This window comes from Folsomia candida, unplaced genomic scaffold (assembly GCF_002217175.1).
Source record: "Folsomia candida strain VU population unplaced genomic scaffold, ASM221717v1 Fcan01_Sc039, whole genome shotgun sequence".
NCBI classification, from domain to species: domain Eukaryota; kingdom Metazoa; phylum Arthropoda; class Collembola; order Entomobryomorpha; family Isotomidae; genus Folsomia; species Folsomia candida.
Genome location: NW_019091231.1, coordinates 956,958 through 968,594, shown reverse-complemented (window position 1 = coordinate 968,594; position 11,637 = coordinate 956,958). Strand labels below are relative to the sequence as shown.

At 36.7% G+C, this 11,637-nt stretch overlaps 2 protein-coding genes across 2 annotated transcripts; both read left to right on the top strand.

Moving 5' to 3' along the window:
• The first annotated feature begins 568 nt into the window (after positions 1-568).
• LOC118433049 lies at positions 569-9,745 on the top strand. Its single transcript, XM_035844597.1, has 13 exons — positions 569-670; positions 6,091-6,219; positions 6,318-6,477; positions 6,572-6,709; positions 6,782-6,985; positions 7,169-7,456; positions 7,523-7,690; positions 7,753-7,912; positions 8,231-8,329; positions 8,441-8,684; positions 8,808-8,822; positions 8,942-9,148; positions 9,218-9,745. Exons 8-13 carry the CDS (start codon positions 7,883-7,885, stop codon positions 9,418-9,420), a joined length of 798 nt encoding a protein of 265 aa, XP_035700490.1. The 5' UTR covers positions 569-670; positions 6,091-6,219; positions 6,318-6,477; positions 6,572-6,709; positions 6,782-6,985; positions 7,169-7,456; positions 7,523-7,690; positions 7,753-7,882; the 3' UTR covers positions 9,421-9,745.
• Positions 6,216-7,702, top strand: LOC118433024 (zinc finger BED domain-containing protein RICESLEEPER 1-like). The gene is made up of 5 exons (XM_035844552.1): positions 6,216-6,219; positions 6,318-6,391; positions 6,782-6,985; positions 7,169-7,456; positions 7,523-7,702. The coding sequence occupies exons 1-5, from the start codon at positions 6,216-6,218 to the stop codon at positions 7,700-7,702; spliced, it is 750 nt and encodes a 249-aa protein (XP_035700445.1).
• Positions 9,746-11,637: the final 1,892 nt, after the last annotated feature.

Genomic DNA, 11,637 nt, shown 5'->3' with positions numbered 1-11,637 from the left:
CAAACCTGACATAAATTACTGTTCATTCAGGATTATTAGTCGCAAAAAATTCTGAAAGCTTACCTAGCAGATAAAATAAAATTTTATGAACAGAACTTTGTACGCCCGCCATCCTCTCTTTTTTGTTTTGCTATTGTTGCAAATGACACTTTTTACTTCACTTCATCTGACTTCATTTCTTGCTTCACCCCATTTATTAAACATAGGGTGAAAAAATTAAAGGGGTGAGAAATCCTTTCATTTACAGTCACTCATCTGAAATGACTGAATGTTTCACTCATTTTCATTCAAATAGGAGTAAATTCATTTTCATTCACTATCATTCTCTATCATAATCAGTCACATGAATGTAAGTGAACAGGTATGCCTCAATAATTGTATGGGATCAGGCCTGTCTGACTGGCATGAAGCGCACATAAAAGATGAAATACGTCATGTTATTTTGGGTGCATACTGATCGTGTCGATGCATAATTATCTAGATCCCACTTTTTCGACATAAATTCCAATGTGTCCAATCTTAACTACATACGTACGTACATAGCTATTAGTTATCTCAATTATTTGAAAGGAGTCTTACAAGTTTTATAATCACTGTGTGTGTCTACTTGACTCGCAACTTTAACCAGAGAAATATATCTACCAATTGTTTCCTATTATCAGAAATAAAAGTAAGTAAAAGTAGTTTTGAAGTTAAAAAAATTAAATATTTTAATCTCCACTTTTCTCCACGGTAAAAATTGCAAGGTAATAAAAACAAGACCACGCGGCATTAACAAAATTCTCAGTGGTTAACGAATCTTTGCGTTAATTTCAAAATTCTGAATTGGCAGCAGGACATATCAGAAATCTGTTAACATTAACATGAACTCCTTACTCATATTTTAATTTAGATTTCGTTCAAATTTGTTGCAAAATGTGTTGCAACTGCGGTACCAAATTTACGGCTACAGCCGACTATTCACAACATTCCCAGTTGGTTTAACCATTTGGAATAAGTAACGAATTGTATCTAGCGATTCCGCTAGATCAATAGACCCATGGATTAACTTAAAATGCTAACCAAAATTCCAAAATTCGATCGTGGCATTCTAATACGGAAAATGCAATTATTTTGCAAACTTCAATACATAGGAAAATTGGTGTCCAAAATCGAGGCAGCGGCCAAATTCTACAGTCAAGAGCAAAACTTTACGACATATGGAAGAGACTTTTGGGACATGTTATTCAAATGGGGAATTAAAGGCCGTAAAGTTTTGCACCGCGTACCTTTCCGAATAATTTTTTTAATGCTGTGATATAATTTTTATTGAATAAAGCGTGCAAAAGTAGGGGGTGACGTGGTAAATTATTTTTGTCGCCGAATTTTTTTCAAGGAACTACAAGGAATTGAAAGAATTAATTTTGGAAGAGACTTTTGGGACAGCCATAAGCACAATGTGTTGTCCCAAAAGTCTCTTCCATATGTCGTAAAGTTTTGCTCTTGACTGTAGTGTAAAATAATTTTTTCCCGCGATATTTGACTAAAAGTTGGACTAGTTTCAGTCAAAATCCAAAATTTGCAAAAAATTCGCACATTTTCGCTCAGATCTCAAAATCCACCAATGGGCCCCCCCCAATTTTATTACGGATTTTTGATCTACTCAATTTTACGCAAATTTTAAGGTATCTAACTTGAAAATCGTTAGAGCGCGAAAAAAACACTATTTCATTGTATAAAATCAAATTACATCTCCTCAAAAACTAAAATTTGAAACATTAATTTTGTGGTGGCATCCCGTATGATGTCTGTTGAAGCTGTAGATCTTATATTGAGCAGTATTAATTTATTGTTAACTTAATATTTTACTAAATTATATTTTTATGGTGCATAAATTTCCTGGTACATACATCTTCGTGAATTCGTGAATTTTAGTCTATCGTATAGGCTGGAATTATGTACATATAAAAATTCTAAATTTCAATGAAATAATTCGGGATTTACTTATTTGCTGTTATTTTAAATTATGTCCCCGCGGGGTGTCCCTAACTAAAGTTTAATTATCACTAGCTAAATTTAGCATTACAGTGATTCGGCACGGGAATTTTATTATAAAATTGACAGGGGTCAACCCCGTTATAATGATGATTAGTAATATTTAATAAGTATAAAATCTGCATTATAAGATCTCCAGCTTCATAAGCTTCACCACAAAATTAATGTTTCAGAATTCTTAGTTTTTTGATAAGATGTAATTTGATTTGAAGTGTAAATTATATCAAGATATATTGCACTATTTGTTGGAAAAATTCCTGCACATCTATCGGTTGCACATTTATCGTTTGCACATTTATCGGGCTGCACATTTGTCAGGTTGCACATTTATCGTTTGCACATTTGTCTTTGCACATTTGTCACCCCATCAAACTTCGGTGATACCTTTTTCACTAAGCGATAGTAACGTATGTTAAATGTGGTATGAAGATTAGAATAAAATGATACCTGATCTTACAAGGGACACTCACGACCTGTCGTTTGAGTCCAGGGTACTCACCATGTTTTTTAGAATCTACTAGGACCCCAGATGAAGGATCCATTCAAATTTCAGTGTTAAACTTATATTTGGCGCCGTGGCGTGGCGCCAAACTTAAAAATCTGAATTTTCGGCCAACTTCAAACCCCCATAACTTTTGCAATTTACACCGGACTTTCAAATTTTTATGCTCAAAATGATCACAAAAGTCGACATTTTAAGAATACAATTAAAAAGTAAGGAATTTTAATTTTTGAAATATTTTTAGGATTTTTAAAATTTGGAAAGTTTGCAAAAATTTGAAAACTTTAATTTTTTAAAGAACTTCATGGAAATCGAAAGCTGAACCCTTTGCGATAATTTTGATCAAAAATTTTTCAAAATCCGTCCAGGATTTCAAAAGTTATGGCGGTTTTAAAAATAAAAACATTCAAATTTGGCGAATGTGGCGCCACGCCACGGCGCCAAATATGAGTTTTACACGGAAATATGAATGGATCCTTCATCTGGGGTCCTAGTAGATTCTAAAAAACATGGTGGGTAACCTATACTCAAACGACAGGTCGTGAGTGTTCCTTGTTAGCAAAATACCCAGTTTTCCAGATATTTCAAAGAGAAATTTTCAACCACAGTAAATTATTCCAACCTGGTAAAATATGTAACAACTTTTATGTATTTACTTAGGAAAATTGCGGCATAATGCAGACAGTTTGCAAGAAATATGACGGTTCTAAATATTGCTGTGGTGAGAGCAGAATGTACACGTGTTGTTATAAGGAGAACGGTTGCTGCCTACCGTTAACTACTTGTTGTGGTCAATATTGCTGCGAGTTGGGGGACGAATGTCGCTACGATGTGTGTTACCGCGTCAAAAAAACAAGATCTTACTATATTCCGGTTGGATTATTATTCTCCGTGATTCTGGGAATATGTGGATGTCTAGCGAAATGTGGATCCTGCCGGAGAGAAGAAAGGGTGGAAACCACCCAAATGCTTAGCGAACGACAACCCGCACTCCAAGGCCAACCTGACGATTCAGGGCACTTCTATTAGAAGAATAGTTAGGGAATTTTTAATTAATATAATATAAATAAGTAATAAATATAAACGAATATATACGAAATGTAATTCCCTTATGAAAAAATCTATTAAAAATGCGTCATTCTTAGCCCTAACCAGGGCTTATGTAATCGTCATGTCCGTCCGTCCGTCCGTCCATCTGTCTTTCGATAACTTTCGAACGAGTTGACCGATTGACTTTAAATTTTTACCATATGTATATTGGACAAAGTTAGGAAACGAGTTCGAAGATGGGCGACATCCGTCCAGTGGTTGACCGGTGGGGGTCATCCGAGTGGGTGGGGCATTATGCACCAAAATTTTAAAATCGCTGTAGAAAGCTAAATTTGGCACAGAGGTTGCTAATGGCTCCTAATATGTAGATAAAAATGAGTTCAAGTTGGAAAAATTTTCATCTTGAGGGACCCTAGGGGGCGACCCATACCGATTTTTCAAAATCGTCATATCGCGCTGAAATTTGGTGGAGAGGTTGCTTATGGGTCCTAATGGACGAATATGACATGAAATTGGTAAAATTTTTATTTAGACCGATCCTATGGGGTGACCCATACCGATTTTTAGAAATTTACATAGAAAGCTGATATTTGGACCGGAGGTCCTTACTGCTTTCTCATGAAATAATATGGCTTGAAATACATATAAACAAAAATTAACTGGAGGGGCTATAGAGGCGACCTCCACTAATAGTGTATTATGTAAAATAGTAGCACATAATTTTATATGTAGAAAACTACGGACAAATACGGTTTTACTAATCCTGCTTCGGGCTAAACAAAGCTGTACTGATTTTTTACATATATATATACAACACATTTTATTGATCTTCGTACTTGGTGGCCCAAGTAAAGTGTTAGTAGATTGAAACGCTGTAGCTTCAACAGTTTATGTGTTACAAATTTCTAGTAAATTTTAATGGAAAGCCAGTTAATCTCTAAGTGGAAAACAATTTTTGGTTTTCGAAATTTCCACCCCTAACATTAATGCAGAGCTGAAGACGCGGCCAACAGCCCTCGATTGGAGCACGCTCGGAATCCGTAGGCTAATTGTTCCTTTTCGTGGTCAAAGAATTTTTTACAGCTTTCAGGCTTCTACGAGGCTTAGAGCACACATTTGCCCATAACTTTGACCATTTTTCATAGTCCAGAGATTCAAATCCAGCAACGAGGATGACAATTTCCAAGCGGAGATAAAGTTTGGAATTTGATTTTTTAGCCGCGCTGACATCATTTTTTGCCCTATGCACTGGTGCTGAGTTCTGCTGCAAAGTCCTGCCGAATTCATGGAATAGGATCTCACTTAAGGGATGTACTATGAACTTAAAAATATATTTTGAGAAATTTTATTCCTTCACCTTCCTCTCATTTTCAACAAAATGTGCAGGAATTACCCAAATTAGCTCCAACCTGCCAAAACCATCACAAAACCTGGATAATGTGACTTTTTGATCTTTTGCCTATATCAGAGGATATATTTGACCGATTTTGCTTAGATCAGGTCAACTCGTTTGTTAAAATATTTTCCCGATGTGAAAATCTTCTCATTTGTAAAAAGAATCCTCTTTTTTGGCGCGTACCGCTTAAGGAGAGCCCTTCATTTCTTTAGTAGGGCTTTCTTTCTGGGTATTATCCAGAGGTGGCAAGTACTACATTTTAATGCCCTAAGCCTAAGCTTCAGTTTGAGCACTCATTGGATAATCTGCGTCAACAAGGTCAGCTCTGAGGCTATTTTCGGTTGGAATTTCGCGGATTTCCTTGGTTTCTATCCTTCAGCGCCTTTACGATGGGCGTGGTGAGGTTATCAAAAAATCTTTCTTCGACTGTTCTTAGTCGATCCGGTCCCAATAAACGTTTTTATAGTCAGTTGGGCTAAATTCAAGTGCACGTTTGACTCCTATCACATTTTTCAAATTCGCTATTTCGCTTATCTTCCCATTTTTTTGGTGAAAAATTACCGTCACCCGTGTCCTTTCTAGATTTTCTCTGCCGATATGCTTTGCAAACAGTTAAAAACTGAATTATGGTATTTATGCCAAATCGCACGAGGAATCCAACGCAGTTATCAGATTTTCATTATCTCCAGCGGTATTAAAGTTATTAGCTACTAACACTTAGCCTGGGCCCAGTAGGTATAAATGGGCCTGGTGCGTGTGAAGGGTTCAAAGTTTTCAAAACGTTATTGGTTTTGAAAAGATGTGAAGAATTGCAAGAATGACTCAAACTGAAAATTCATAGGAATTACAGGGTGCACCAAATAATCTTGTAGAAAAGATGAAGCATTTTTAATAAATAGATGAACCATAATAAAATTGAAACATGGGTCAATTCGATTATTTTGTGTCAAAATCCAATTATTCTGAATTGGTTGTACCCAAGATTTTAGAAAATTAAATTCTTACTTATAGCCCCAACTTTGTTAAATTTAATTTTTCTTGGTTACACCCTGCTTGGTTGGAATTCTTGGCACACCCGAAATTAATTGAGTTAATTCATAAATTGCAGGATTTCGATATTCAAATTTCGACTCGTAAAATCAAGACCCCAGTACAGTAAACCGCGAAAATCTGCGTTTTAATTAACTCAGCTGCAGATTATTTTCACTGTCTTGATTAAACAAGTTAATTAAAATGGGTAAGTTCTTCAAGTCAGCTTTACTATAATTTTTGTACTGTTAGTAAAATATAAATCCTCATCATTTGTATTGTATTTGTTTTATATTTTACGTATAGAAAATGACGGCACTTCCCCATCATTTGTTGAGTCCAACCCAACTTCTGATTGTGTTGACAATCGAGAATCGGAAGTTAGGAACCGGAAGCTAAGATCGGAGATGTTTACCCATTTTTGTTTAACGCCGAGCGGACCACAATATTCATGTAAATATTGCTCGTAAGTTTGCAGAATATGTCATAAGCTATAAATACATTAATCGTCTCATTAACACAAAATTTCTATCAATGACTTTTTTGTCCTATGTATATAGAGATTTGTATAAAAACAGTGCAGGGGTCACCTCAAATATGAAGAGGCACATGGAATCGAATCACCCGTCAGAAATACAAGAATCAAAGAGCCGAGATTCAACAAACGACCTCTTAATTCTTCTGCTCCTAACCAACCTGTAAAATAATTATACCATTTGTTTTCGAGTTATTTCAAATAGAATTCATTTCCATTTATTTATTTTGAGTAGGTCACTCAAGAACGGCTGGTCAATGCCCTGACAGAATTTGTGCTGGAAACGGACCAAGCGTTCATTATTGTGGAGGAGCCGTCCTTTCGACGACTTTTGGGATTGTTGAACCCGGACATACAAATTCCTGGTCGAACAACAATGCGTTCCGAAATTTCCATTAGGTACCAAACGGAAAAAGAGCAGCTCACTGCCAAACTGCAGGTGAAATTGAAAAGTCATGATACATCTTATAATCATAAATAAGTTTGTTGAACAAGTTTATTTATAAACTTATTTATTAAGTTTGATCATAATCCTGAATTTTCATGTTGATTTCTGAGCATGTCACAATTATATTTAACAAAATCTACACTTACATGTGTACATATTTATATTTATTTGTAGGAGATTCCAGGGAAACTTTCATTTATCCTGGATTGTCGGACTTCTTCCAATCAATATGCATTCCAAGGTGTAATCGTTCAAGGAATAACAAGGGAATGGGAACTCTTATCGTTGCCCCTTGATTTAACCATTCTTAATGGATCTCATACCGGAGAAAACTTGGCGACCCAACTTATCAAAGTCCTGGAAGATTTTAACTTAATAGATAGGGTGCACTCCATCACAAGCGACAATGCCTCCAACATGACAACTTTTTTCTCCCATTTTAAGAGACTTATGCTGAAGAAGGTACGATTAATTAATCTTGTAAAAAATTACATACAAATTGTATTCTAATTAATATAATTTTCTTAGAATGTTGACTTCAACATTGATGATTTTCGCGTTCGCTGTTTGGCACATATCCTAAATCTGGTCTGTCAGGTGGCTTTGGATAGTTTACGGGATATGTCGGAGGTTGAACCAAATATTTATGATCTCGACCCTAAATCAGATGGGGAAATGGTGCCTGTTCTAACGAAGGTTGTCGACTAAAATACAAGAATAAGAAAATGTAATTAATAATTCCCTAATTGTTGTGTTAGCTTGACAAGTGCGTCTGATTCGTTCGAGCTTCACCTCAGCAGAGGGAACAATTCAGAAGTCAGAATTTTTGGACTAGCGGAAAAGGAATTGCTTTTGGATATTCGGACGAGATGGAACTCTACACTTTTAATGATGGAGAGGGCATTAGAATACCAGAAGGTAACATCGCTAAATAATGCAGTTCGAAACCCATGAGGTTAATGGTGAGCTCGACGAGTCATCAGCAAATTCTCAAAATCACATTTTTCTTTATTTCTCGGCTACGGGAAGTAAGAAATCATTCAGATAAGTTACTCGAACTTATCGAAATTGGCTTAAAAGCTCTCCGTCATTCTATTAATTAACTTCTTGACATCAAATTTGTAGCGCAGAATTATAAACTCAGTTTTTAGAGCCGCAAATTTATTTAAAATTTTCTGGTTTAAAAAAATTGGTTCAACAGTCACTGCGTCTAAGGAATTTTGAATATTATTCTAGCCGCTGGAGTGCACCCTTCGGATGGAGTCCAACTTAATTGGCTGGATTCTTACTCCGGAACAGTGGAAAATGGTATCCAATATGATATATTTCTTACAGGTTTGGCTATTTAATTTTAATTTTTGCATAAATTTAGCCTACTTGCTGTGACAGATTAAGATATGCATGTGCATACATAGGTGTATAGTTCTACATTTTGGAATTATTTAGCCCTTCAAGGATATGACGGAGCTTATGTCGAAGCAGGATTTCCCCACAATCTCCTTTTACTCATTGGTTTACTCTAAAATCTTCTCACAATACGGGGTAGACGCAAAACGGAAGTTGAAAGCCATTGACCCAAAAACCGGAAGAACATTTCCTACGTGGCTCCGAAACGCGGCAAAAGAAGCCAATGATAAACTGGAGAGATACTATCCATCATCGAAAGGACTTATGTATATTGCTGGAACTGGTATTTGTCAATTTAGCATAATTCAATTAAAATAACTCTTTCATATATTGTTGCTACCAAAAATTAAAAAATTTCCAAAAATGTTCAAACATCTAAAATTCTTTAATTTTATGTTTCATGTAGTGCTGGACCCTCGATGTAAGACTGAGTGGTTCTCATCAGTTCGATTTAATTCGAAAGATATTGAAAAGTATATTAGGGTTGTGCCAGATATTTTTGTTTTTGAGTTACAATTTAATCGATTAATTTGTAAATAGTGACATTACAAAGTATTGGCAGTCCTTCTACGCTCGTGAGCCGGAGGACAACCCAGAACCGTTTGAAGAATTCGAGGACAACGATTTGTTTTTGCAATTTCAGACGCCAAAATATCAATGATAACGAGATTACTCGATACCTCTCGCAACCAACGCGCAACGGTAAGCCCGAACGCACTGGACAATGGTGCATTAGGATGGTGGAAGGTAAATATTAACCTTTTGAAAACATGTCGCCCATTTTGTTACCAAAATGTCATGTTTTTGTACTTTTAGAACCACGAATCAGACTACCCAACACTCTCAAAAATGGCGAGGGACTTTCTGACGGCGGCAGGTGCAGGAGTCCCTGTGGAGCGTTTATTTTCCTCAGGATCAACGCTATTAACTCCAAAAAGGCAAAAAATGTCGCCGTCAACAATCCAAGAGTGTATTTGTACGAGGGGTTGGATAAAGGCAAATTATCAAGAACGTTTTAAACAGGATCTTTGTGTCGCGGTAGCTGATAAAATGAAAGGAGATAATATTTAGATAAAATTTGTTGCAACATCCTTTTCACATAAATATGTATGCTGATTGTACAGTTAAGCAATTGGTCAGGGATTTGAGTTACATTCATTTGCAATTTGATTAAAAGTCAAGGAGGGTGTTTGCTTTGTCTGAAACATACTAGTTTAGACCAACTTGAAGTATAAATGTTTTGTATAAATTAATTGCAATAAAAAATTTGGCATCATTAGTCGATTAAATTGTTAATATATTAAAGGTCCAATGTTTTAACTAGCCATGTTAAATTACAAATTAAATAAATAAAAATATGATTCAAATTAAACCTAAACCAACTCGATTGTAATAATTAATTATACACCCAATAATTACTAACCAAATTCTGTATATGATGAGGGACGCAGGCTATATGTCATTAATAAATTGAATTGAGTTGAATAATTAATTAATGATTTTAATTAAAGATAATTTGCTACACGCGTTAAATGCACGGACACTAGAGGTGAGTCGGGCCTAACATTGTCAAAGCCCGGCCCGCCCAAGCCCGACTCAAAAACCCTATTCAAAAGCCCGACCCGCCCAAGCCCTATTCAAAGCCAAACTCAAAAGCCCGAGCCCGCCCAAGTCCAGATTTCTAAAGCCCGAGCCCGCCCAAGCCCTATAGGGCTTGGCGTTGAGAAAGCCCGCCCAGGCCCGAGCCCATCGGGCTTTGAGCCCGGGCCCATAGGGCTTAATCGGGCTTTTTTGTTATGGCGTGACAAATTATTTATACAATTAAAATAAAATTTGTAGAGCGTTCAAAATTACGCATGATGAAACGAATTGATAAATGAAGAAGTTCAAATTATTCAACAAACACATTTTAAAGGTTTAGTATTCAATAAATTATTTTCACAGGGTACAAAAATAAATAAACCCAAAACTGTTAGTGTCAATGAGGTTTAGTAAACAAAAAACGTAGTTTTTATGAAGCAATGTAAAGTTGGATAAACTACTGCCACTAATCCTAAGTTCAGTGCGACTGGCGGTCAACGTTAAACCGGTGCTTAAAAACACTCTCTCATCACTAGCTTGTGATTCGGGGATTGATAATATCCTTGGAGTAATTTTCTGAATCAATGGAAATTGTGTGGCGCCACACCAAAATTTCAGGATATGGTGACCTCGCTTGATCCAATAGCCTCACCTTCTTTGAATATGTATCGTCTTGCACAGTAAGCTTATTTTGTATTCTCCGTCCTTTCACACTTTAAATGTGCAACCCTGCTAGTAATTTTTTCACACCAATAACAACAATCATTTCCATTTTGAAAATTTTTGATATTGGAATTACTTTTTAATGAAAATCCTATGAGAATACAATAATGAATTGTGAATTGCAAGTATAAAATACAAATGGTGCGCTTTTGGCCAAACTTTTGACTCTCATATTACTCCTAACTCCACGAAAAATATTAGTCGGGCTTTTGAGTAAAGCCCGAGCCCGACTCAAGAAAAGCCCGCCCAGGCCCGACCCGACTCATGGGCTCAACTAAAAAGCCCGAGCCCGCCCAAGCCCTACTCAAGTAAAGCTCGCCCAGGCCCGGCCCGACTCAAAGGCCAAACTCAAAAGCCCGGCCCGCCCAAAGCCCGTTGGGCCTGGGCGGGCTCGGGCTAGCCCGATTAAAGCCCAAGCCCGACTCAGCTGACTCGGCTTGTTTCGACTCACAACTCAATAAGCCGGCTTGGTTTGACTCACAACTCAATAAGCCGGCTTACTGGCATCTCTATCACATTGTAATAAGCGACATTTGTGAATAAGTATAAATAAACCAACCCTTAGGCATCGGCATTGAGAAATAATTATCCAGTTCGCTTAAATTGTCATGATCCGAGTCGTCTTCCGAGTCTTGAAAATCTGTATACTTGGTTCTCTTTGCGGCAAGTTGGGTATTGGACGCATCAGCAGTTGACGTCGACTGGGCTTGTTGACGAACCGCGACCCTTTGAGTTGATTGGACCTCAAGAACAAGGCCCTTCAACATTTCCACCGCGCGAGATCGACATTCCTCGTCGGCAAATTTCAACTTTCTGTAACTAGTAAGAAAATAGGATTAGCATTGGAAAATCATTTTTCGATATTTTAAGAAAAGATTTATTAAGGGTGCAGCACGCAAGCGAAGTAGTGAATTGTTTGAACAACAAAATAT